The 22,506-nt window shown below is 49.6% G+C and overlaps 11 protein-coding genes across 11 annotated transcripts; 6 read left to right on the top strand and 5 right to left on the bottom strand.

Annotated features, from left to right (window-relative positions):
- The first annotated feature begins 260 nt into the window (after window positions 1-260).
- Window positions 261-1,998, top strand: BU24DRAFT_416191 (uncharacterized protein). The gene is made up of 2 exons (XM_033526387.1): window positions 261-986; window positions 1,045-1,998. The coding sequence occupies exons 1-2, from the start codon at window positions 579-581 to the stop codon at window positions 1,837-1,839; spliced, it is 1,203 nt and encodes a 400-aa protein (XP_033388852.1). The 5' UTR covers window positions 261-578; the 3' UTR covers window positions 1,840-1,998.
- Window positions 1,999-2,110: 112 nt separating this feature from the next.
- BU24DRAFT_445722 (uncharacterized protein) lies at window positions 2,111-3,227 on the bottom strand (the record flags this gene model as incomplete). Its single annotated transcript, XM_033530722.1, has 1 exon — window positions 2,111-3,227. Exon 1 carries the CDS (start codon window positions 2,918-2,920, stop codon window positions 2,111-2,113), a length of 810 nt encoding a protein of 269 aa, XP_033388853.1. The 5' UTR covers window positions 2,921-3,227.
- Window positions 3,228-3,417: 190 nt separating this feature from the next.
- Window positions 3,418-4,344, top strand: BU24DRAFT_416192 (deoxyribose-phosphate aldolase). The gene has a single exon (XM_033526388.1). It carries the CDS (start codon window positions 3,530-3,532, stop codon window positions 4,319-4,321), a length of 792 nt encoding a protein of 263 aa, XP_033388854.1. The 5' UTR covers window positions 3,418-3,529; the 3' UTR covers window positions 4,322-4,344.
- A 467-nt stretch (window positions 4,345-4,811) lies between these two features.
- On the bottom strand, window positions 4,812-5,138 carry BU24DRAFT_403620 (uncharacterized protein; the record flags this gene model as incomplete). Its single annotated transcript, XM_033525586.1, has 1 exon — window positions 4,812-5,138. One exon carries the CDS (start codon window positions 5,136-5,138, stop codon window positions 4,812-4,814), a length of 327 nt encoding a protein of 108 aa, XP_033388855.1.
- Window positions 5,139-5,529: 391 nt separating this feature from the next.
- Window positions 5,530-8,877, bottom strand: BU24DRAFT_2362 (extragenic suppressor of kinetochore protein 1). The gene is made up of 3 exons (XM_033522235.1): window positions 8,047-8,877; window positions 6,516-7,988; window positions 5,530-6,466 (listed from the first exon to the last, which is right to left on the bottom strand). Exons 1-3 carry the CDS (start codon window positions 8,734-8,736, stop codon window positions 5,744-5,746), a joined length of 2,886 nt encoding a protein of 961 aa, XP_033388856.1. The 5' UTR covers window positions 8,737-8,877; the 3' UTR covers window positions 5,530-5,743.
- Window positions 8,878-9,698: 821 nt separating this feature from the next.
- Window positions 9,699-10,401, top strand: BU24DRAFT_456586 (charged multivesicular body protein-like protein 5; the record flags this gene model as incomplete). The annotated part of the gene is made up of 2 exons (XM_033531456.1): window positions 9,699-9,764; window positions 9,826-10,401. The coding sequence occupies 2 exons, from the start codon at window positions 9,699-9,701 to the stop codon at window positions 10,399-10,401; spliced, it is 642 nt and encodes a 213-aa protein (XP_033388857.1).
- A 743-nt stretch (window positions 10,402-11,144) lies between these two features.
- On the top strand, window positions 11,145-14,844 carry BU24DRAFT_2316 (Na+-exporting ATPase). The gene is made up of 4 exons (XM_033522178.1): window positions 11,145-11,461; window positions 11,515-11,833; window positions 11,886-12,323; window positions 12,374-14,844. Exons 1-4 carry the CDS (start codon window positions 11,231-11,233, stop codon window positions 14,701-14,703), a joined length of 3,318 nt encoding a protein of 1,105 aa, XP_033388858.1. The 5' UTR covers window positions 11,145-11,230; the 3' UTR covers window positions 14,704-14,844.
- Window positions 14,845-15,266: 422 nt separating this feature from the next.
- Window positions 15,267-17,380, top strand: BU24DRAFT_403624 (uncharacterized protein; the record flags this gene model as incomplete). Its single annotated transcript, XM_033525587.1, has 3 exons — window positions 15,267-15,370; window positions 15,491-17,238; window positions 17,313-17,380. The coding sequence occupies 3 exons, from the start codon at window positions 15,267-15,269 to the stop codon at window positions 17,378-17,380; spliced, it is 1,920 nt and encodes a 639-aa protein (XP_033388859.1).
- Window positions 17,268-18,529, bottom strand: BU24DRAFT_416195 (NAD(P)-binding protein). The gene has a single exon (XM_033526389.1). It carries the CDS (start codon window positions 18,224-18,226, stop codon window positions 17,642-17,644), a length of 585 nt encoding a protein of 194 aa, XP_033388860.1. The 5' UTR covers window positions 18,227-18,529; the 3' UTR covers window positions 17,268-17,641.
- A 261-nt stretch (window positions 18,530-18,790) lies between these two features.
- BU24DRAFT_438079 (kinase-like protein) lies at window positions 18,791-20,069 on the bottom strand. Its single transcript, XM_033530238.1, has one exon. The coding sequence runs from the start codon at window positions 19,786-19,788 to the stop codon at window positions 18,958-18,960; it is 831 nt and encodes a 276-aa protein (XP_033388861.1). The 5' UTR covers window positions 19,789-20,069; the 3' UTR covers window positions 18,791-18,957.
- Window positions 20,070-20,224: 155 nt separating this feature from the next.
- On the top strand, window positions 20,225-21,919 carry BU24DRAFT_382457 (uncharacterized protein). The gene is made up of 3 exons (XM_033524770.1): window positions 20,225-20,768; window positions 20,846-20,928; window positions 20,999-21,919. The coding sequence occupies exons 1-3, from the start codon at window positions 20,546-20,548 to the stop codon at window positions 21,680-21,682; spliced, it is 990 nt and encodes a 329-aa protein (XP_033388862.1). The 5' UTR covers window positions 20,225-20,545; the 3' UTR covers window positions 21,683-21,919.
- The last annotated feature ends 587 nt before the right edge of the window (window positions 21,920-22,506 follow it).

Here is a 22,506-nt window from a genome sequence, read left to right on the forward strand (position 1 = left end):
ACTAATTCAAGAACCCCGGCCGCGATGGTGGTTCTCAGAGGCCAGGTCGTAATGCGGGGATATTCACGTTGGTGATGACGAATATCGTTGGATGAGTGCGTAATGTGGAGGGAGGTGTATAGTTACCGTGCAACCTAGAAAGCGATCGGAGAAAAGCAGCTCGGATATAATGAAAGACCGAGCGGTGTATTGGGGACCACGGCTCCTTATAAGCCCAGTGGGATCGCTCCTGCGTGTGCTGGACGAAGTACCGTAGTCGTAATCGTAAACTTTAAACGCAACGGAGGGGCGGCCTCGTATTGCAATCTTCAGTGCCGTTGTTCGTTCTTTCAACAGCCGATGGCATGAAAAGAGTTCACCCGGACGACGGACCAGCACCAACAAAATAGTTACGTACCCATCTGCCTAGGTGGGTGGTTGACTACGAGTACCAGCACGAATCATCGAAGAACAAAAACCGGCCGCGTTTAACCACATCTACCGAACCTCCGACTGTGGACCCACGCGCGCTAATTCCGCTACTCAATCATCTAATCAGATCTTTTGATTTAAAATTCCCCAGAGGGCCCACCTCCGTCATGTCTCCAACTTCGCATTTCCCCTCCAAGGCCACAGGTTACAAGATGACTGCCACCCTCAAAAACCTCTATTACAGGCTGACTCCGGCCAATTCCTCCATCTCCCTCCCCACAACCGACAGGAAACCCGGCGAATTCATAACAGCGCGCAAGACCGAGGAACTATTCCAAAAGACTGACCCCACAATCGATGGAGAGGACTGTCTGACGGATTGCGCAAGTTGTACGGTGAAATATCCGAGGAAATTCGAGGTTGATGAGACAGAGGAGCTGTATGGTCACATCAAGGGATGGAGTACACATCTGCTCGTCGCAACAGGCAAGACCGATTGGGTTCGAGATGTTGTAGACGAGAAGGGAAGCATTATGGAGGCAGTTGACCGGAGCGATGTGAAACCCACGAATGGCGTATGTATATCCCTTTGCTCGAGGACCATAGATCGCATTGCTGACCACAAGACCACAGAGACTCATGCTGTCCGCCTCCAACATCCCAGTTCCGGACCACTCTGACCACTCAACATCAGTCCTCCTACTACCCGCTTTCAAAATAATAGACAACGTCACTCAAGCGAACACGCCGTCATTGATATCGGATTTCGTCAATACCGGTCCCACCAACATTACGCCGCTAGATACTGTCAGAGAGCCAGCATCAGAAGCATCAATACCCTCCTCCGAAACATCTTCCGCTGTCCCTTCTGGAACTGCAACGCCAGCACCATCCTCAGGCCTCACATCCCGGCCCTGCCCTCACAAGTACCTCATTCTCCTCTGCAGCCACAAGACTCGCGACGCACGATGCGGACAATCGGCACCACTCCTCCGCAAAGAATTCGAGCGCCACCTTCGGCCTCTAGGACTCTATCGAGATCTTCACGATGAACGACCAGGTGGCGTTGGGATATACTTCATAAACCACGTTGGTGGACACAAGTTCTCCGCGAACGTCATGATCTACCGAAAAGCGTCTGCGATCGACAGACCCAAGCGGCTGAACGGCCAAGTCAACGGCATCGAGGATACGTTGGAGAGTCTTAGTGTTCAGGATGACAAGGAGAAAGACGTCGTGCTGGATGTGAATAAGGCTCAGGAGGAGGAGGGTAATGGTGAAGCTGCGCAGTGCATATGGTTAGCGCGAGTGCGACCAGAAGATTGTGAAAACATAATCAAGTACACGGTGCTTCAGGGTAAAGTGTTGAAGCCAGAACGACAACTAAGAGGCGGGTTCGATAGATGTAAGCAGGTGACAAGTTGGTAGGGGGTTTGGTTCGATCATATATGTAACTCACGCGTTTTGTATATGCCATTGATTCATTATTGTTGGAAATAGGATACGGCATCTAAGTTGACATACATTTTATAGATGCATATAGACACGAAGTCAGTAGATAAGAATACCACGAGGAGCGCATCCAATACCCAAAAACTCAATTGCTATCCATCTTCCAACCGTAACAATATACCACTATTGGCATATTTCAACACTACAGAAAGATTGATTGGCTTGCAACATAAAGTTCATTACTCATCTAGATTGACTTATATCTACGGTTGGGAATAGCATCGCACAGCCTGCCGTACGCCTTCTCCACTTCTACAGGAATATCAACATGAGGAATAACCCCCTTCCCCTTCGGCCCATACCCATTCCCATCATCTCTCATCCTCGGAATCTCCCCCATAACCAACTCCAAGTACCTCTCCATCGGCCACATATCCTCCTTCGCAACCACCGGCGCACTGAACTCCAACCCACCTCCCGCACCCGAACCCACGACTGGTACAAACACCGGACACCCCTCGAATCTCGGGACATGCGCCGCACCCTCATACGCCTTCTTGAAGCATTCCACCGTGCGGCGAACCATCGTCGGATCCTGTACAATCACCATAGATTCGATTTCACCCAACCCGTTCGCCTCGAGCAATTTCCTCGCCTCGGTAGCATTGGTCGCGCAGGTGATCGAGCGGTCTTCCAGCAAGATCGTTGGAGCCGGGTCATCCTCTGCAAACTGCGAAGCATAGAAACGTTCGAAGATCACGTGCAGGACTTGTGCTTCTGGCAGGCCCCCGACGTCTGCTGCGATATCCCTGAAGCGCGGGTGTCGTGCAACGGCGTCGTAGATGGGCTCTGTGGAGTGGCCGATGCCGCCGCAGAGGACTAGGGTTTTTGTGATTGAGGGGCGGGCTTGGATGATGTTGAATACGGTCTCAGGGCTGTGGAGAACGGAGGAGACGCAGAGGATGATGCAGTCGACTGGGTTGATTGATTGCAGGCCGGGGATGTCTTCGCAGGCTATGAAGCGTGCGATGGTGTTGATGTCATCGGCAATGCCCATTCTTGCAATGTTTGGTTTGTTGTTGGGTGTGGTAGTGGGCAATGAGAAGAGTGTGTCGTGAAAATAGGGAACGAAGTGGGAACGAGCGTCATACTCGCATTGTTCATCATGGATTAAATATCATTTCCCATTGCTCGGTTCAAGCTACAAGTGCATTGCATTGCTCCGGTGGAACCTGTGATAAGATGTCTCCATCGGATTCCAATCTTCTAATCTTGACTCAAGTTTTCCATAGTACCCACCTTGACGCTCGAGCTCCGCCGGTATCAGCAATTTCAGTCGGGATTGTTGAGAAACATAGAAAATCCAGACACCCAGACCTACGTGTGAATATATCCTATCAAAGACGGATCCAGTTGCTAGTGTCGAGAACTGACAGCAATTACACTTCGAGGACAATGGGTGGCAAAGATTTGCTAAACCAAGCTGGGTAATTCTGGTCCGCCGGAACATAGAACGTGCAGGTCATCACGCTGCTACACATAATTCCTATCGAACATACTTGAGTATTTATATATTCGTAGTGGCTACCATAGTAATCTTAAAACCAGCTACAAAATAGAATTGAAGTACAATCAAACTACGCTTCCACTCACTACACCGACAATCATGGCAACCTCAAACAACCCCATCACCGTCACCCTCAACTCCATCTCCAAGATGATCGACCACTCCCTCCTCCACCCAACCATGACCGACGCCGACATCCTCGCGGGTCTCTCCATCGCAAGGGACTACAACGTCGCCACAGCCTGCATAAAACCCTACCTAATCCCCGTCGCAAAATCCGCCCTGAAAGGAACCTCAGTCCTCGTATGTCCCGTGATCGGCTTCCCCCACGGCAACAGCACGACAGAAGTCAAAGTCTTCGAAGCGACCCGTGCCGTCGAGGAAGGCGGCGACGAGATCGACATGGTCATCAACATCGGTAGGGCCCTAGGGGAGGATTGGGAATACGTCGGTGACGAGATACGACAAATTAATGAGGCGGTTGTTAGCCGTGGCGCGATTCTGAAGGTCATTTTTGAGAACGATTTTCTGGAAGAGAGACACATTGTAAAGCTATGTGAGATCTGTTCGGAGATTGGAGTTGCGTTTGTCAAGACGTCTACGGGATACGGGTTTGTTAAGCAGGATAATGGAATGTATACGTATGCGGGAGCGACAGTGCGCCATTTGAAGTTGATGAGGGAACATTGGAAACCTGGTGTGCAGGTCAAAGCGGCAGGTGGAGTGCGAACACTTGATGATTTGTTGCATGTTATGTCACTGGGAGTGACGAGGATAGGGGCCACGGCTACTATGGCAATCATGGAGGAAGCTAAGAGGAGAGGTATCACGGATAGGCCTACGACAGTCGAGTTCAAGCCGATGAGTGAAGTAGGAACTGGTGGGTACTAGATCATTGCGGAGTTACAAAAGCAACTTCTTCGTCCTTAGGAAACAAACTATTCCATGCAAATCTGTTAGACATTTACTTGATCAATTAGCTTGGACCTTTTCTAGACAACTTTCAAATGGTATCGTACGAAAATCTTCTCAGCTTCAGTCATGGGACTATTGATGTAGCGAAGCTACAATGTTTCAATCAAGACCATCCGAGAGCACACATCAAATATGTACGTCCCAGATCAAATAAGCACATATGTAAACGTATGACATTCAATTAGAGAGGTATCATTCGCAGTTACCCAGCCGAAACCCATCCAGTCCATCCCATCATAAAGTTGCCATATCATCATCACCCCATGCCAGCCTCCAAGCTGCACACACGCACCAAGAACACAATCACCCGACCTACCTAAACCAGTCCTCCAAGAAACAAACACCCCCTCACACTCTACCCCACAAAACGACACCAATGCCCCTACCATTCAGACTAACACACACTCTACGCAACCAACGCGCCCTCCCTCTCCCTCCTCTCCATCTCAGGATCCAGATCATCGCTCCCATCATTCGAACTGCTATCGTCCTCGATGCCCTCGAAGATGCCCGTGAACCGCTCGTGCGGCTCCTTCGCCCTGCTTCCGTCCTTCTGCTTCTCGTTTTCGTCGTCGTCGGGGTTGGCCAGGGCGCTGGGGTCCGACAGCGAGTCGTCGCCGTCTTCGGCGTTGTCGGCTTGCTGGCTGGCTTCGAACTCGAGTTTGCGTTGGGCGAGGCGCGCGGCGAATTGGCGGCGGGCGCGCGACGGGGGGATCTGGAGCGGTGGTGGCATTTGGAGACCGGACTTGAGAGGGTCATGTTAGTGACATGTGAGGGGTAGGGAGAGGAGGTGGAGGTGGTTGTGCTGTCGCGTTGGGTGACGGAGGGGGAGCGGGCACGCAGATTATGATAAGAGAGATGAAAAGGCGATCCAGATGCATACATATTAGGATCGGCGCCGGGATGTTAGGGAAGCGAAAATGAAAGGGGGAATAAGCCGGAGATGGACTGCTCGGGGAATGGGTTGTGAGAATGAAATTGGGAATAGAGAATTGTCAAGAGGAGAAAGGAAGACCCGAGAAATACCACCCATTCAATTCTATAATCTTCAATTAGGAATATGAAACAGAAGAGGAGAGATAGATTCGTCACTCCCCGCTTCCGATTGCATATTGCTACAGATCTGTAATACATTCCAGAGGCAGGAGTGCATGTGTAAATGAAGAGAATTGGGGTGGTATAAATAGTCTTCCTGACCGGGCCGAACAACATGTCTTTAAAGTGTGTATGCGGAATGAAAACGAGAGGAAACACTGTACAGGCCCAAAACATAGAATGGGAGTGATGGAAAATGAAACGCACCAACGCGCAGACATGGCAGTGTCGGGTTCGGGTAGATTATCGGTAGTCCATCTCGACGTCTTCAAATGAGAGTTCACCCACTTGTTCCGAATCACTCACGGGCGTATGCCGCTCTCGCTCCACCTCACCCTCATCCATCTCTTCGTCCTCCTCATCACTCGAATTGGTGAAGCCGCTAAGTAGTGTGCCACCACCGAAGGTGTATCCGCCACCTGAGCTTTCTGTGTTGGCTAGTTCCATGCTGTCCAGTCCGATGGTGCCACCACCAGTCAGTCCTGCTGCAGCAAGGCCCGAAGAGCTGTCATTAGTGAAGCCGGAAGCCGCATTGACAGCGTTCAGGACAGCCTGGCGAGGTCCTACGCTCATGTCGGGGCGAACGCCACCCAGTATAGCGTTGTCTCGTTCCCGCGTTTCTGCCAGTGTCTGCTCGACGTAGTCGATCCAGGCCTGACTCATTACTTTGTCCAGTACCGACTGGGAAAGAAGTTCTGCTGGATGTCGCTCTGTGAACTTTAGTACCTCTTCTGCTATAAGTGTGAGATGACCCATGTAACCAAGACGCATATGTGTCTTGGCCTGAGCCTCATCGCTGGCCTGTTGTCCTTCGATGATTCTGTCAGTGATCCGACCTGTTTCGAAAAGATCGATCGCTAGGCTGCGGTTGAAGCCGCGGTCCATCTGGCCATTGAAGACTTGCTGTACAACATCGTAGACAACATTGTGGAGGAAGTTGTTCCAGGGAAATCGGAAGAAGAAATCCTGTTTCCGGCAATGAGCGAATGTTATCTTTAGAATTGAAGTAACTTACGAGGATTGTAGGAACTACTTTGTTTTCTACGAACATCATCTTCAAAAGATCGCCGACAACGGGTGTTCCATCAATGTCGACCTCATACTGAGGTGGATACTGGCCTTCTGTGCCGCCCAAAAGAATGGATCGCACACTACCGTCGTCGTCAATTGGTGTGATTTCAGATCCTTCGCTAGGTGCAACACTGGCAGTGAATTTGGATGTGTTAGATGGAGGCTCTGGAGCAGCCTCTAGGGTCTTCGGCTTCCCAGAGAATAACGGTGCAGGCTTGTCCTCTGCATGGGGAGAAAGGCCTTCAGGTGGATCCAGTGTTTCTGGGTTCGAGGTTTTGTTAAGTTGTTGTGTGAGGAGCGATGGGCGTTCTTTCGAATCTGCTTCTACTGGCGGAGCTTCCGTTGTGTCATGTCGCTCGCCCATCACTGTATCATTGTCCAAATCGAGACCTCCCACCTTGGCAGAAAGTCCGGCTGAAGTGGGAGATTCGGCATCATCCGCAGGCTTAGCTGGAGATTCTGCGTCAGGGGCTTCCGCATCCTTGGCCGGCGACAGAGGTTCATCAACAAACTCGCCATCGCCCTCGGATTTTTCGGACGCTTCTTTAGGAAGTATCTTGGGTGATTTCTCCAAAGGCTCACTAATCTGATCCTTTTCCTTAATATCTTCCGAGGCAGCCTCGGACACTGTCACCTTTTCAAAGTCGTCCTCGGAATTATTTTGTACCTCGAGCTTTTTCACTTCTTCGGGTGACTCGCTCGATGGTGCCCGGGCGTGGTGGAATCCATGACTGTCAACACTGGTCGAGAAGTCTCCAGCATGGGTGTTTGTTCTTGACGTCAGTTTACCCTCAGCTTTTAGCTGTTCTCTTTCATTATCTCTGCGCTTTACTTCAGCTTCACTGCCTCTCTCGTTCAGCAATGCCATATTGCTGCAGTGTAGCAACTCTGCCATCAATTCACAAGTCTTGAATCGATCAAACCCAAGAGGCTCGATCTTCTCACCGAAAGCTGTCTTCAGCTCCCGCTTTCTGGTGGTAGTTGTGCCGTCCTGATTGGCGATGGTCTGATTTGGGTCATGCACCAATTCCATGAACTGAGGAATGTGTTTTGCAAATTGGCGAAGAAGCGTTCCAAGATAAATTGGATCCGAATTCTTAGGAACCGGGCCGACTTGGTTTTCCAAGTCATAATCCGAATTGTTCTTTCGAATGACCTCGATAATGATGCCCACGCCAACAGTGAGGGGGTTGCCACCCCGCAGCATGTCTTCAATTAAAGTCTTGATGCAAGACTCCGACACCAATTGCCGGGTGAGTTCGTTTGGCCCAATGACTGACTGATCTTGCGTGGTGGCATTTGCGGAGATGGTAATGATGGCTTTGATAAAGTCGCCTGCAGAAGTTTGTGTTGAAGAACTCTGCTCTGGCGATAGGTTTGCTAGAAGCTGTGGCATGAGGTTTTGGGATTGCAGCCACTGATCATGGGAAATTAATTTCACCTTCTACAATCATCAAGATAGCAATTAGACTTACGTCAACAATTCCTTGGCCCCCCTCACTCTTTTCTAAGCTGATAATCTTCAACAGTAGGTCCATTATCATGGGGCAATCGACGTGTTGAAGCATATCAGCAACAACGTTGTCGATGGACTTGAAAAACTCAAGCATCTCCTCCATCTTGCGGTCGAGCAGGGATTCGTTGACCTTTGTGAAATATCCTGCCTGTACGGGATCTAGAGGTGCTGGCTGCTTGATATAATTCCAGAAATTGCGTAGTGTTTCCTGGTTTTCGAGTACCGCCTCGGAAATGGACCATACTTCGGACGAGAGGATTTCGCAGGAGACGTAGGCATACTTCATACGCTGTTTCTCTTCTTTACTCTCTTCGCCATCGCCAGCATCTGATTTGGCTGTGGATGTGGAGCGGGCTCTTCCTGTGAAGTTTCCAAAGAAACCCTCTCTTGAGGTCCTTCTAGCCTTGTCTCCGCTATCGTCACCACCTACATCGTCCGCATGTTCCGAAGCCTTGGGAGCAATGACATATCGGAGCAATCGCTCTAGGACATTCTCATCGCGGAGGTACTCGATGAGTTTCGAGTTCTGCTGCTTGAGTTCCTGGATCAGGTCCGACTCATCCAACAATTCCTCAACGGTCACGTCGGGTTTGTCCAAGATGCTGTCCAGCGACGAAAGCTGTGCATATCCACCAAATCGCCAAAACATGGTGGGGACCTATGTCTGAGCTTACCGGGGCGGGGTCAATGAGGAACGGGAAAGGAGGGACTCGAGAATGGCCCCAGCGAGGTGGGAGGATTGCGCGAAGGAGAATGCGGCGGAAAATCGTCTCATCAGGAGAGGGAGAAGATTCGTCTGGCTGAGGACCTGAAGACCGGTGTCCTTTTGTCAGTATGGAGTCCAGGATCTGCACCCGTCAGGAGCAATGCGCATGCGCGTAAAGAGGGAAGCTCAGGGCGGGCGGAGACAGGATACAGTGGGCCAAGCTACCTAGCGGAAAAGGTAGCAGTCAGCGAGCAGACGAGGGAAAGGCTGCACTGAAGAAGTATCCATGCAACAACGAAAGAGCGCGTCGTGAAGTGTCGTTACAAATACAAAATGAAGTGCGAACAAAGCTGGTGGAGGGGATGAAGTAGTGGGATTGTATGGTTCTAGTAGCAAGTTGTTGTCGGTCGTCAGTTGGTTTGGTGGGGGGGGAATTACTTGGGCGGGTGGGCGGTAAGTGACAACACGAACCTGCAGCACAACGAGACACCAATAATAACGAGCGAGCGGCGGATGAGGCTGAGAAATCGGGAATGGAGATATATCATTTGCAGGTTTTACAGTAAGCATCACACGACTTTCCTATCAATTGTTTTCTTTTGTTCTAAAGTTGTGCCTTACAGTCATTCTGAATAATAATCGAGGCCTGATGCAGGCAAATGACCTTGAAGTTCAGTTGGCATTGGCACGTGACTGTCTTGGATGACGTTCCCCTGGACCCCGCTAGGGGAACTTCGAGATCGCGGCCGCCTACGCATCGTATCGTATCCTACACTTCCGACGACGACTCTTCTCTCCTCATTCAACAAACTACCATATGCCCCGACACCATATTCCCAGCCTCTTTCTCAACCCAAGCGACTGACCCTAACAAAAACACAAATTTTCCTGCGACAAATACAGCCATGAATCGCCTCTTTGGGGCAAAGACCACGGCGCCCAAGCCGACCCTGAGCGGTGCTATCTCAAATGTAAACAAAGATTGCATAACCTTGTGACACCGCTGGCACCGTCAAGCTGACAATAACAAAGCTAGATACCCGGGTCGAGAGTCTAGATGTCAAGCTCGCAAAGCTCAACGCGGAGTTGTCCACATACCAACAACGGCTGGCGAAGATGCGCGATGGACCGGGAAAGAACGCCATAAAGCAGAAGGCGCTCAAAGTCTTACAGCAGAGGAAGATGTATGAGGCGCAGCGCGATCAGCTCCAGCAACAATCCTGGAATATGGAGCAAGCCGGCATGATGCAGGATAATCTAAAGAACACGATGATCACGGTTGATGCCATGAAAACGACCACCAAGGAGCTGAGAAAGCAGTACGGCAAAGTGGACATCGACAAGATCGAGAAGATGCAAGATGAGATGGCAGATCTCATGGATATCGGGAATGACATACAGGAAAGCATCAGCCGCAGCTACGATGTTCCAGAAGAGGTCGATGAGGCGGAGCTCGATGCAGAGCTAGAGGCCCTTGGCGAGGAGGTCGAGTTCGAAGGAATTGGTGAATCAACGAGTGTACCTGGATTCATGCTTGACGATGCCGCACCGCCGCAATTCATCGATGAGCCTCCGGAGACCAATAAGGTAAAGGAAGCCGCTGGTTGAGTATCATTGGCATCGTCTTGTACGTCACAAACTTGGCGCCGTGCTATCCGTTGCCCACGTGAGCCATTCCCGCAGAATCCCATGCAGCAATCCATGATCAAACGTAAGCTGTTCGCTGCGCCGAGACTGCTTTGACTATCACGTACCACCCATTTCGACCACTCAGGCCATTCTGGCAACTGTTCACTTTGCCGCTAGCCGGTCCTCAGGCGAGGCTGCAGGGTGGTTGAGGGCGGAAACCCTTGGCCTCGGTTTTGATTGGCTCGGACCCCCTCTCCCAAGACATCCCACTTGGTTCCCTATCGCCTCTGAGCAGCGGAGGTGGTGTGAGCAGGTACATCATAATTTGCAGAAATCGATTTCTCAGTCCCCATGACCCCGTTTCTCTAGCTAATTGTTGAGATATTGTTGACATGTACCATGACAATCTGCAGTTGTGTAACGGTCACGTCATTGTTGCGAAGTTATCCGACTGCAAACGATTGAATTCTTTGAAACCTTCTACAAGGAAACATGTGCCTTTCGATCCGCCGAGCCTTGGCACAACATGGTGCCGTGCCCGATGTGCAGGCTTGTCTCTACTTGCCATGACATTATTCACCCGAAAGGAAAGCTTTCTGTTTGACAAGCAAATCCTCGCGGGTCTATATAAGTAGTGGGCTCCCCACTATCAACGGTCAAACTAAACCATAGCTCCTTGTCATTCTCTTTTTGAACGAATGCCTGACTGGCACTATTCACTTTCTATCACTGAACCATATCATCCTCCCTAACAATTTTGAAACTTACCTGACTACATCCCTTTGAGTCCAATTCGTACTCGAGCGATATGGGTACCAGCAAGAAAGCTGGCGCCTCGCAACAATATGACCGCCATCCATTCCAATCGTCGATCGAAGAACTAGTCTCACAACTAGGCGGCGTGGACGTCGATCAGGGTCTGAGACCGAACCAGATTTCCGAGCTCAGATCAAAGTATGGAGAAAACAAACTCGAAGGCGAAGGTGGCGTGAAATGGTATGCAGTTCTGTTCAAACAAATCAGCAATGCCATGGTCTTGGTAAGTCGTATGCTGAACTGCATCTCACTATTGATCTGACCCTGTCTACCTAGGTTTTGCTACTTGCACTAGCTCTTTCATTCGGAGTTTCTGATTACGTTGAAGGCGGTGTTATTACGGCTGTTGTCGTTAGCAATGTCCTCATTGGATTCTATCAAGAGTTCCAAGCAGAGAAGAAAATGGATTCGCTCAGGGCTTTGTCTTCACCCACGGCAACTGTACTGCGATCTGGAAATCTAGACTCAATACCATCTGCTGAAGTTGTCCCCGGTGACGTTATCGTCATCAAGACAGGAGACACAATTCCTGCTGATTTGCGGATCTTCGAATGCATGAACTTGGAATGTGACGAGAAGATCTTGACGGGAGAAGGTATTTCATATTCCAGCCTTGCCTTCGATTCTGTTCACTAATCTCTCCTTAGCAATCCCAGTCGCAAAGGTTCACGACGCCGATTTCTCGTCCACAAACGAGCTGGAGTGTGGTGTGGGTGATCGCATCAACATGGCATACTCTTCTTCCACCGTTACGAAGGGCAGAGGTAGGGGCATCTGCGTCTTCACGGGCATGCACACGGAGATTGGTCGTATTGCGCAGTCTATGCAGGGCACGAAGCGAAAAGAGAACCGTTCCATGTCTCGAAAGAAGCATGGCACCCTGCAACCTGCAAAGGGGGCAGCACTTCGAACATGGGATGCCATTGGCAAGTTCTTGGGACTTACGCATGGAACCCCTCTTCAGATCAAGCTCAGTAAGCTTGCATATACGTTGTTCGGATGCGCAATCCTGTTAGCCATCATCGTTTTTGGTGTTCACAAGTTCGATGTAACAAGCGAGGTGGCCATCTATGCTATCTCCACTGGTATGTTCATTAGCCTCAATCACCGTTTGCTCCAACTGACAATGCAACAGGAATCGCCATTATTCCCGAATCCCTCATCGCTGTCTTAACGATCACGTTCGTTACTGGCATGACGCAAATGCGTAAACGACGAGTGCTGACCCGAAAGCTCTCCGCCTTAGAGGCCCTCGGCGGCATCACCAACATCTGTTCCGATAAGACAGGTACACTTACACAAGGTCTGATGACGGTTCGCAAAGCTTGGGTACCCGGCGTTGGTATCGTCGGCATAAGCAATTCAGAAGATCCTTCGAACCCCAAACAGGGCGAGATCACGATCGGACCTGCCAAATCGAAAGCTGAAATGGAATCAGAGAAACAGGCCCGTGAGGAGCACTTTGATACACTTCGTTCTGGTGCCGCCCTCAAATTTGACCTGCCCTCCAAGCACCCAAAGTCCGAAAAGGATGTGAAAAACACCGCTACTTTTGAGGATAAGCTTCCCGAGGGTACGACCGAGTTTACTGGGCTAACACCACCTCTCGAGGCTCTGGTACAAACCGCTGCACTTTGCAATCTTGCCACCGTACGCCACAACGAACAAGAAGGGAATTGGCAGACGACGGGTGATCCGACAGAGGTTGCCCTCCAGGTCTTTGCATACCGATTCGACAAGGGCAAGAAGACATTGGAAAAGGACGATGGCTGGTCTCAGATCTCGGAATATCCGTTCGACTCCACCGTCAAACGGATGTCCGTGGTCTACAAGTCCCCTAATGATGGCGAACTTGTGGTCTTCACAAAGGGTGCAGTGGAGCGAATCCTGGACCTCTGTGATGATGTCGGTGTTGATGGCGAGCGAAAGCAAATGACAGATGCTGTAAAAGAGTCTATCTATGAACAAATGACTCTTCTTGCAGATCAAGGTCTTCGCGTACTGGCACTTGCTACGAAGACTTGGCCCGGCCAATTTGAGGACAATACACCAAGAGATAAGGTCGAATCGAACTTGACGCTACTTGGTCTCACAGGCCTTTATGATCCCCCGAGATTGGAGACCAAAGATGCCGTGAGGGAATGTACAAACGCCGGTATCAAGGTACACATGCTGACTGGAGATCACCCCGGAACTGCCACAGCAATCGGAAAAGAAGTCGGTATTATTCCGCGAGACTTCAGCACCTTATCGAAAGAGGTTGCGGAGTCGCTTGTCAAAACTGCCGCTGAATTCGACGCAATGAGCGACGAACAGATCGATGCCATGCCTGAGCTTCCTCTGGTAATTGCTCGTTGCGCACCACACACAAAGACCAGAATGATAGATGCCCTCCATCGCCGCAAGGCCTACGCTGCAATGACGGGTGATGGTGTCAACGATGGACCAAGTTTGCAAGCTGCTGATGTCGGTATCGCCATGGGTATGGCGGGTTCAGACGTCGCGAAAGGAGCGTCGGACATCGTGCTCACCGACGACAACTTTGCTTCTATCGTCAACGCTATCGAAGAAGGACGTCGCATGTTCGATAATATCCAAAAGTTCGTCTTGCATCTTTTGACCTCCAATGTTGGCGAGGTTGTCCTGTTGGTTCTTGGTCTCGCGTTCAAGGATAAAGATGGCTACTCAGTCTTTCCTCTCTCACCTCTTCAGATTCTCTGGATCAACATGGTCACCTCCGGTCCACCAGCGTTCGGTCTTGGTCTCGAAAAGGCTGTTTTCAACATTATGCAGCGCCCGCCTCACGACACCAAGAAGGGTGTTTTCAGCTGGCAGATCATCACCGATATGATCGTGTACGGAATTCTCATGGGCTCACTCTGCCTCCTGACATTCGTCATTGTCGTCTACGGCGTCGGCGACGGCAACCTCGGTCACGAGTGCAACCGCACCTACTCTCCAGACTGCAACCTCGTGTTCCGTGCCCGTGCCGCCGTCTTCGCAGAACTCACTTGGCTGATTCTCATCTCCGCGTGGGAAATCAAATCAATCCGCCGCTCCATGTTCCGCCTCGACCCCCACTCCACCTCTAAATTCCCATTGTTCAAGGACCTTTACGGAAACAAATTCCTCTTCTACGCTGTAGCAGTCGGTGCCGTCATTGTCTTCCCGTGCGTATATATCCCAGGTTTCAACGACAAAGTCTTCAAGCAGAAACCAATCACCTGGGAATGGGCACTCTCAATCGGCGCAGTCATCGTCTTCGTAGCAGGTATGGAGCTGTGGAAGTTCACGAAGAGGAAGACAGGCTGGTTCGCTATGGACGAGGCGGACCCGAACCCGAACAAGAAGGGTGGATTACTGGATTTGAAGCAAGGGTTCTTCAGCTTTGCAAGGACTTTGAGTAGGACTACTAGTATGGGGAAGGCGAATACCCGGGAGAGTAATGCTAGCTCGCCAGCGTGATAGACTGATAGATTGGGTGAGACATGAAGGTGCCCGGCTCTCGGGGGACGGAAATTGGCATTCATTTGTGCTTATCCAGGGTTGATCTGCAGGGCGTTACCCGGATGCACAAAGTTTACTTTTATAGAAATCCCATAACTGAACGTGGGTTATTATGATTATACAGGTGCAAATGAGGATATCTGCTAGTTGATAGCCGTTGAACATAATAAATTTCTCTCAGCCTAGAAGTAATTTCCAGCATACTTGATATAGGATGCAAGTCATTGGTAACACAATACCTCAGTACCCTACACTACCTTCTCCTAGAGTAGACAAAGTCCGTGAAGCAGTGAACATGTTTCTACCGTACATCCTCCCGTAACGCAATATCCCATTTGTACTTAAACTTTCAAATTGATAAATCCGGTAGAGTTGTCATTCATTTTTGATATTTCCCTTCAAACATATAGTGCGTCGTGAGACTGCAGTTGGCACTCTATTTAATGCAGATATGCGATTCTACGTAGCCCTGAACCTCTCGGAATGCAGATGCCCCTACGTTCCTTCCACTCCTCACAAGCATGCGTTATCTGTATGGTCCTTCATGGAAGAGATTGATATTCGATAATGATTGGGTGCATACTGGTGACACGAAATCCGTGCGACCAAGTCAGCGGGGTAGTCTGTAGGTGCTACAGATTACGCGCTGAGGTTGCTTTTTCTTCTCACGTACGTTCACAAACCCCGCTCGAATCTTAGCTATATCATAGAGAGATCTTTCCTATATTCCGACTTCAAACTCAAGGCCCGCGATGGAAACCAACACTAACGGTATCGCGACTTCTATCTTTGGCGGAGACGCTCCACAAGATCACCGACAGAGAGATCTTTCGCATGATTCAACTTCAAACTCGAGGCCCGCGATGGAAACCAACATTCAGGGTATCGCGACTTCTATCGGTCAATCTATCTTTGGCGGGGACGCTCCACAAGATCTTTCGCGTATTTCGACTTCGAACTCGAGGCCCGCGATGGAAACCAACATTAAGGGTGTCACGACTTCTATCGGTCAATCTATCTTTGGCGGGGACGCTCCACAAGATCACCGACAGGAACCCCTCCAGCCAAAAAGCAGTCATTCACTAGGCTCCCTCCAGAACGCCATGAAAAACCTTGTTCAACTCACGAGCACGATTACCTCACAGGCGGAAAACATCAAATCTGCAGCTAGAAATGTAGCGTCCTTCCAACCCCTCCCTATGACGGCGATATGCTCGCTCGATGAGGAGGTCAAGAAGCTTGCAAACATTGCTTCAAGTGTGAATACTACTATCGATGCGCTCAACGAAGCTAGAGCACGTTCTGTTATCATGGGGCTCAAATCACTCGGAAGCGAAGCCATGACTAGCACAGTTGAGGAATTGCTTTTACATTTTGACGACAAGATTAGAGAGATCATTCGAGAAATCCTTGTTGGAACCAACGATCAAAGCATATTGTGGAGAACTGCCGAGGAGTGCTACAAGCAAGCTGCTAGCCCTTTTGGAATTCTCCGTGGCGATGAGTACTTCTATCCAATTGAAGAATCCCGTTCAGAATGCCCAGAGCTCTTCCACATCTTTCGAGCAATAGCCGAGGAAAGAGATCCAGGTGAAAATATACACCGGCGGAGTTGGATCAATTTTTGGGTTAGGGTGCTGAGCAAAATACCGGCCGGGCCAACACTATTCTACCCACCGATAAGTTCTTTTGCACAGTCTCAGAGCTTCGAGAGCTTCCAAGCTGTCCCTCAGTACTTGTTCCGGACGTTCGATGAGGATAACTCAGGAAGGGATGGCGAGAGTGTGGTAGCTTCTACAGCAAGCATTGTTGGACCACAAAAGTATAGCCGAATCGATCTTCTAGCTTTTGAAAGGCATGAAGCAGCAGGTTTGCTATATCAACATTTAACTAAAAGATGTTCTGGCAGGGAGAGATCCAATAATCTCACATCCTGGACTAGCTCCCTACTCGTCGCTATTCAATATGCACTTTGGAGCCTCCAGTACCGTAAATGCCGTCCATCTGATATCAAGATATGTGTAGTTGATACAAACAAATTTCCCCCGGGACAATTTGCGCGAGATACCTGGTTAATCAACGCGTGCAAATCGAAGGTCAACGCACGCGAATCGAATACCGGACAAGAAGATCCGACCGAAGAGTTTTTCAAGTTCCGACTCAGGCAAGAAGGCTTCTGTCATGGCGAGTTCCTCTCCCAAGGAGCAGTAAACCATACAAATCGATCCTGCGTAGTCTCTCTAGAGCACTTAATACAGGCCGGACTCTTTCAATTGTATCCCGAGTTCAAGGACGCCAGAGGTGGTCAGAAATGGACCGAACGAGTTATAGAGTTGCGTCGAAACTGGTCAGGGGAGAAAGGAACGACTGACCAGGAGATAGATCTTGCGGTCAAGATAGGGAGTGAGTGCTTCAGTCGATTTGCAGCATTTGATATGGCTTCCATCGTCCTTGCATTTAAGAATCGCAGATACGGTGAAACAGCACGCATAAGTGAGTGGCCAGTTTCAAATTTTTGAATTCTCTTGTCAGCGTTAACATATCCAAGATGCTCCCAATGGTCCCAGGGAAAGACGAGAAGAATGGGCAGACAAGCCAATCGAAGTCCATCGATACTGGGTGGTTACTAAAGTAGCCGATCTCTTTAATATACCTCACAACGACGACAACATCTTTAATATTCCTTACTCACCAATGTCGCTCCGACGGATCTTTGTTAGATCTTGAGTGGTTCCAAAGGAGTGCGCTATTGCAAGGCAAGTAGAATCAAATATGTAACCAGTTAAACTTATCTAATGGAGACATTCTAGTGCTTTCCTTTTTGTAGGAGCGCAAGAAATACTTGAAAATCAGATGTTTCTGTGATGTCGGTTGTTACTGTATAGCTAGATGCACCTTAGAAACCCATCTTCAATTTCAGTTTATCTCCCTCAACAATCTCCTTCTTCCTACTCATTAGCTCCTCCATGTCCCATGGACAGCTTACATACCTTCCACCCAACCACTCTCTCCGCTCAGCAGCCAACCACACAATCGTATCACCCGCGATATCTGGACGATCCGGCAACCTATTCCTAATTGGTTCCGGCGTGCCCGCTGTGATCTTAGTCTTAATTGCCCCAGGATTGACACTGAACGTCAGAAGCCCCCTATCCTCATGCTCGAGCTGCAATGTCTCAGTCCACCTCACAACCGCGAGTTTCGAAGTTCGATAGCTGCTGCTTCCTGTCCGAACGCTCAGCGCGCCCGACGAAGCTACGTTGATCATCGTGCACAGCGCATTGTGATTCTCGCGAGACGATAACTGTGTCGGCAGGAAACTCCTCGCCATGTTGATGAGACCATGTACGTTCACCTCCCAAGTCCGCCAGTACACATCGGGGTCAGACTCCAAGAACGGCGTATACGGCTCCATGTGCGCCGCATTATTGACCACAACATCAATCCGCCCACCGAAGCGCTCTACCACATCTCTATGCATATCCTGGACTTGTTCAGGATTCGAGATGTCGACTTTATAGCTCACTACGACCGGCTCTGGACGCCCAGCCTCCGTTGCGGCGGCTTTCAGTCTAGCGACAAGCTCGTCTGATACACCGTGTAGGTCGAGGACTGCTATCGCGGACGCGCCTGCACGTGCGAACGCGGTCGCTGTAGCGTATCCGACGCCGTCTTCCCAGGCTGTGCCTGTCACTACGACGTTTTTGCCAGAGAGATCTAGGTTCAATGGGGAGATGTAGTCGTAGGTTGTTGAGTGGCGTTTGGCTGTGAAGTCTGTGCGGGGTTTTACGTCTGTCATTTTTGATTTGTTCATAAGCAAAGGTTGCAATGGTGATGTTTTGAAAAGCTGCTATAGGCAAAAGATGCAGTTGTTGTTTAAATGTTTGATAGATTACTATTCATCGGATTCCTCATCCCGGATTCGGCCGACACACGGGTATTGAGGCATTGGTCCCCACCGCCCCACGTCAGGGCGGTGGCAATAAGAGCGGGATGTATCTCGAGCCTTTCCGTTTCCTCGAAACTCGATTACTCTAATTGTCATGGTGGTTAGAAACTTAGTGTCAGATGATGTTCGAAATCTAAACAACCAGATATGTACGTAGCCTTGGGCATGAAGCTTGCAGGCTTAGCTGCGTCGATGACGTAGTTATGTGAGTCTTATTGCAATAAAATGGTCTTCAATTACTGTAAACCAATGTATGAGCTCTTTCAATCAGATAGTGCAAGAATGGATTCTACCACTTCTTGTGCACTTCGGTAGTCGCCTTTCCAGCAGGCCTCAATAACACGTCCGCACGGGTATCTTCGAATATCTGGAAATTCCATTCTTGAATATCGAGCTGTCACTTCTTCCTCTATCAGATTGCTATATGGCTCACGATCAGACATTAGGAAATAGATGGTAGACCCTAGTGCAAATAAATCTGACTTGATGTCTGGTGTGGTCATTGGATCCCTCGGCAGGAAAAATCGAATGCTTTCCATAGCGCCCCCATCTAGATGACCGAATACAGATCCAGCGAAATCGCAGAGTTGAATGTCAAGGTTTTCGTCAAGAAGGAAATTATTTGGATGTATGTCGCAATGGATAACGCCTTCGCTGTGGATAAAAGCTACTGCTTCAGCGGCCTGCTTCGCCCACTTCCTTCGTAGCTGCTCTGAGCTTTCGCTAGGATTTCGACTTGTCAAGTACCGGCGTACATCTCCATTAGCTGCGAACTTGAATCGAAGGCCGTACTCGTGCTTCCCTAAGTACTTTATGATCCTTTCATGATCTCCAAGTGCTGATAGAATTGAATGTTCCACTTCGAGACAATTCTTCGCGCGACCGTCGTCTCTGTCCCAGGCGTACTTTAGTACAGTATTGTCTGCAAGTAGTGCTAGCTGTGCGGTGTTGCCACCCCATAGAAAGTCTTTCTCTGATACTCCAGGTGGGTACCACGCTTCCAAGTACCTCACCATGTGCATTGGGTTTGATGGGTCAACGTGATATTTACCATCCTTCGGTATGGTTATGTTATTGCAGGAAGATGATGGCATTCTCTAAAAAGTAATTCGGAAACAAATAACGCTTCGAAATCAAAGTAAGGAAGTGTTGGAATTAGTTGTAGGTGTCGAAGAAGCTACCCAGGTGTCCTCTAGATTATCGAAGGGGAACAAAGAGGGGCACGAGGTAACACAACAAAGACTGGATATGCAGTGTGTGAACAGAATTTAGAGTAGCGTATCTTATAACAGTGAAAATAAACCTATTAATTCTGTAGCAAGGCCTAGCTACACTGCTTCCAAGAACGGCATTTTTGCTCTGAAGTAAAGCATTCATGGTGGCATGTAATTGGACTCCTACAAGTGGGTATCTTGCACATTGGAAAGGGGACGTCGGAGATACCCCGGCCCGTTATGGGGACTAGCTCCATTGTCTTGGCGGCAGACCTTCTTCAAGTTCTCGAAACTTCTCTTCTCACCACTACTTCAATCACAATCTCCCCTCTGCACTCTTCGCTACCTCCTTCATTAACCTTCACAGAGCTGTAGAATCCTGCCACATTGCCATAGGTAAGTTCGGAACTCTCTATCAACATGTTTCCCCTCCCTTTCCAATGATGATACACCAGCTGGCACCAGGCCGAGAAGACTTGTACTCTTTACATGCGGATCAGCTTGCGGAGCAAAGTCTCCATCGATCTGACTATCCTTCACCTCAATATCTTGCATCGCATTCTCAAAGGGAACATCTTGCTGATAACAGTGAACAGAAAAATTTTCCGCCTCGGTGAATACATACTCATCGCTCACGATGGTTTTGCACAACCCGAACAATTGGCATTGGGTGAACAAGGATGTTTCAGTGTGGGCAAAGGACTTCTTAGATACTGAGCTGCCACAAGTAGCTGCCGAGAAGGATGGTGTTACCGCGAAGATCGATAAGGTTGTCAGCATGGATGGCGACGTTGATGTTAGCCAGCGCAAGGGCAAGGTCATTACTCTGTTCGATGTAAAGCTAAAGCTTGAATACTCGGGTAGGTACAAATCAATTGAAACCAAATTATTCTCAATCTCTCTATGCATTCGTTCAGCTGGCTGACATCGTCTCCAGGCAAGAACAAAGAAGGTGAAGAAGCCAGCGGCACCATCGTTGTCCCAGAGGTCGCCCACGACACAGAGGAAGACGAGTATGTCGTATGTTCCCTTCAACCCCAATGTCTTTATGTGCTCTCGTCGTGTGTGATTTACTGACCTACGTTCGCAGTTTGAGATAGATGTTTACTCAGACGAGAAGAGCAAACAACCCGTGAAGGACCTCGTCCGCTCCGACATCCTCCCCCAGCTTCGAAAGAGCCTCGCCAAGCTAGGCCCGGCTCTGATCACCGAGCACGGAAAAGACATTCAGCATGCCCCTGGTACCAACCCGTCCAGTGGATTCAGCACGCCCAAGGTCTACTCAAGCTCTTCGGTCAACAAGTCTTCCGAGGCCACTGCTTCATCAAGCGCAATACAAGCTAGCTCAGGAAAGCTGGTCAACACAACCACCATTACCGACTCAACAGAGTTCCGCACCACTGCCGCTGAACTCTTCAAGACCTTCACCGATCCTCAAAGGCTAGCGGCGTTCACTCGTGCTCCTCCCAAGACATTTACTGGTGCTCAGCCTGGAGGCAAATTCGAGTTGTTCGGCGGAAACGTTTCGGGAGAGTTCACTGAGCTTGAGGAGCCTACACACATTGTGCAGAAGTGGCGTCTCGCACAATGGCCTGCCGGTCACTTCTCGACTCTCTCCCTCTGGTTCGACCAGAACGACGTGGACGCGGTGACCGTGATGAGAGTCGAGTGGAAGGGTGTCCCCATCGGCCAGGAGGAGCCCACCAAGGGCAACTGGAGTGAATACTACATCCGAAGCATCAAGACGACCTTCGGCTTCGGAACAGTGCTGTAGTTACCCTCCACAGCTTTCACAGACGATTGGATGGAGTAGCAGGCGTTTTGGGATGGCTGGATGGAGGAATGAATGATTATGAATCGATGTATACTCATGGCAGCGAGATCTCATCAGATCAGATACAGATAGCCAACAAGGAACTATCGTACAAGAACAAGTAGTAAATATGCACCTCTGTTCTTCATGACAAAGAGCTACTCCTTGCAACTTACCATCTCCACGCTTTAAACTAACACGCCCTACACCTCTCTTTCCTCTCTAGTTACCCACTCCTATCCAACATCCATACACGAACCCCAGGAGCGATGTCGGATTCTAAATCATTAATCAATAATCCAAGCTCTATCTTACACATCTCGACAAGTCTCATCCCGCCCATAACCCCACCGCTCAAGGCCAGAGTCGGCATCCACTCAAAGTCCTCGTATCCGTCTCCTCCAATCACGCCGCTCGCAGTGCCTTCTTTCGTCCGTAGCTATAAGTAAAAAAGGTAGACTGCTATCACACTGACCCGTTCACTAGCTTGCTACCTGGGTACAGAGGGTTGGCACGTCGGGCTGGCCCCATGCTAGTATTTTATGCCTACAACAGTGTCTTAGCAAGGTTTATCGCAAACAGTTAAGATTGTTTACTGGCTACAGTACATTCTTAAGTAGACACTTTAGGTATAGAAGATACATGAAGTTAGCAGGTGGCCAGCCCGACTTGCCAACCCTCTGTACCTAACCTGAGCTACTAGAACTCACCAATCTTACCCCGCAAACCACTCTCGACTCTTAACTATTAAGAAACTTCGACACTTCGTACTCGTATCCTAGCAA

The sequence above is a fragment of the Aaosphaeria arxii genome (genome assembly GCF_010015735.1).
Source record: "Aaosphaeria arxii CBS 175.79 unplaced genomic scaffold BU24scaffold_1, whole genome shotgun sequence".
In the NCBI taxonomy this organism is placed as follows: Eukaryota; Fungi; Ascomycota; class Dothideomycetes; order Pleosporales; genus Aaosphaeria; species Aaosphaeria arxii.

Bases quoted from the DNA above. Each gene is read 5' to 3' on its own strand.
- BU24DRAFT_416191 (XM_033526387.1), top strand. From the start codon at position 579: ATGTCTCCAACTTCGCATTTCCCCTCCAAGGCCACAGGTTACAAGATG. The intron at 987-1,044 runs GTATGTATATCC...ACAAGACCACAG, and splicing joins ATGTGAAACCCACGAATGGC to AGACTCATGCTGTCCGCCTC.
- BU24DRAFT_416192 (XM_033526388.1), top strand. From the start codon at position 3,530: ATGGCAACCTCAAACAACCCCATCACCGTCACCCTCAACTCCATCTCC.
- BU24DRAFT_2362 (XM_033522235.1), bottom strand. From the start codon at position 8,736: ATGTTTTGGCGATTTGGTGGATATGCACAGCTTTCGTCGCTGGACAGC. The intron at 7,989-8,046 runs GTAAGTCTAATT...TCCCATGATCAG, and splicing joins GGGGCCAAGGAATTGTTGAC to TGGCTGCAATCCCAAAACCT. The intron at 6,467-6,515 runs GTAAGTTACTTC...TGCCGGAAACAG, and splicing joins AAGTAGTTCCTACAATCCTC to GATTTCTTCTTCCGATTTCC.
- BU24DRAFT_2316 (XM_033522178.1), top strand. From the start codon at position 11,231: ATGGGTACCAGCAAGAAAGCTGGCGCCTCGCAACAATATGACCGCCAT. The intron at 11,834-11,885 runs GTATTTCATATT...ATCTCTCCTTAG, and splicing joins GAAGATCTTGACGGGAGAAG to CAATCCCAGTCGCAAAGGTT. The intron at 12,324-12,373 runs GTATGTTCATTA...ACAATGCAACAG, and splicing joins CATCTATGCTATCTCCACTG to GAATCGCCATTATTCCCGAA.
- BU24DRAFT_382457 (XM_033524770.1), top strand. From the start codon at position 20,546: ATGGTTTTGCACAACCCGAACAATTGGCATTGGGTGAACAAGGATGTT. The intron at 20,769-20,845 runs GTAGGTACAAAT...CATCGTCTCCAG, and splicing joins GCTAAAGCTTGAATACTCGG to GCAAGAACAAAGAAGGTGAA. The intron at 20,929-20,998 runs GTATGTTCCCTT...CTACGTTCGCAG, and splicing joins CAGAGGAAGACGAGTATGTC to TTTGAGATAGATGTTTACTC.
- BU24DRAFT_438079 (XM_033530238.1), bottom strand. From the start codon at position 19,788: ATGCCATCATCTTCCTGCAATAACATAACCATACCGAAGGATGGTAAA.
- BU24DRAFT_416195 (XM_033526389.1), bottom strand. From the start codon at position 18,226: ATGCATAGAGATGTGGTAGAGCGCTTCGGTGGGCGGATTGATGTTGTG.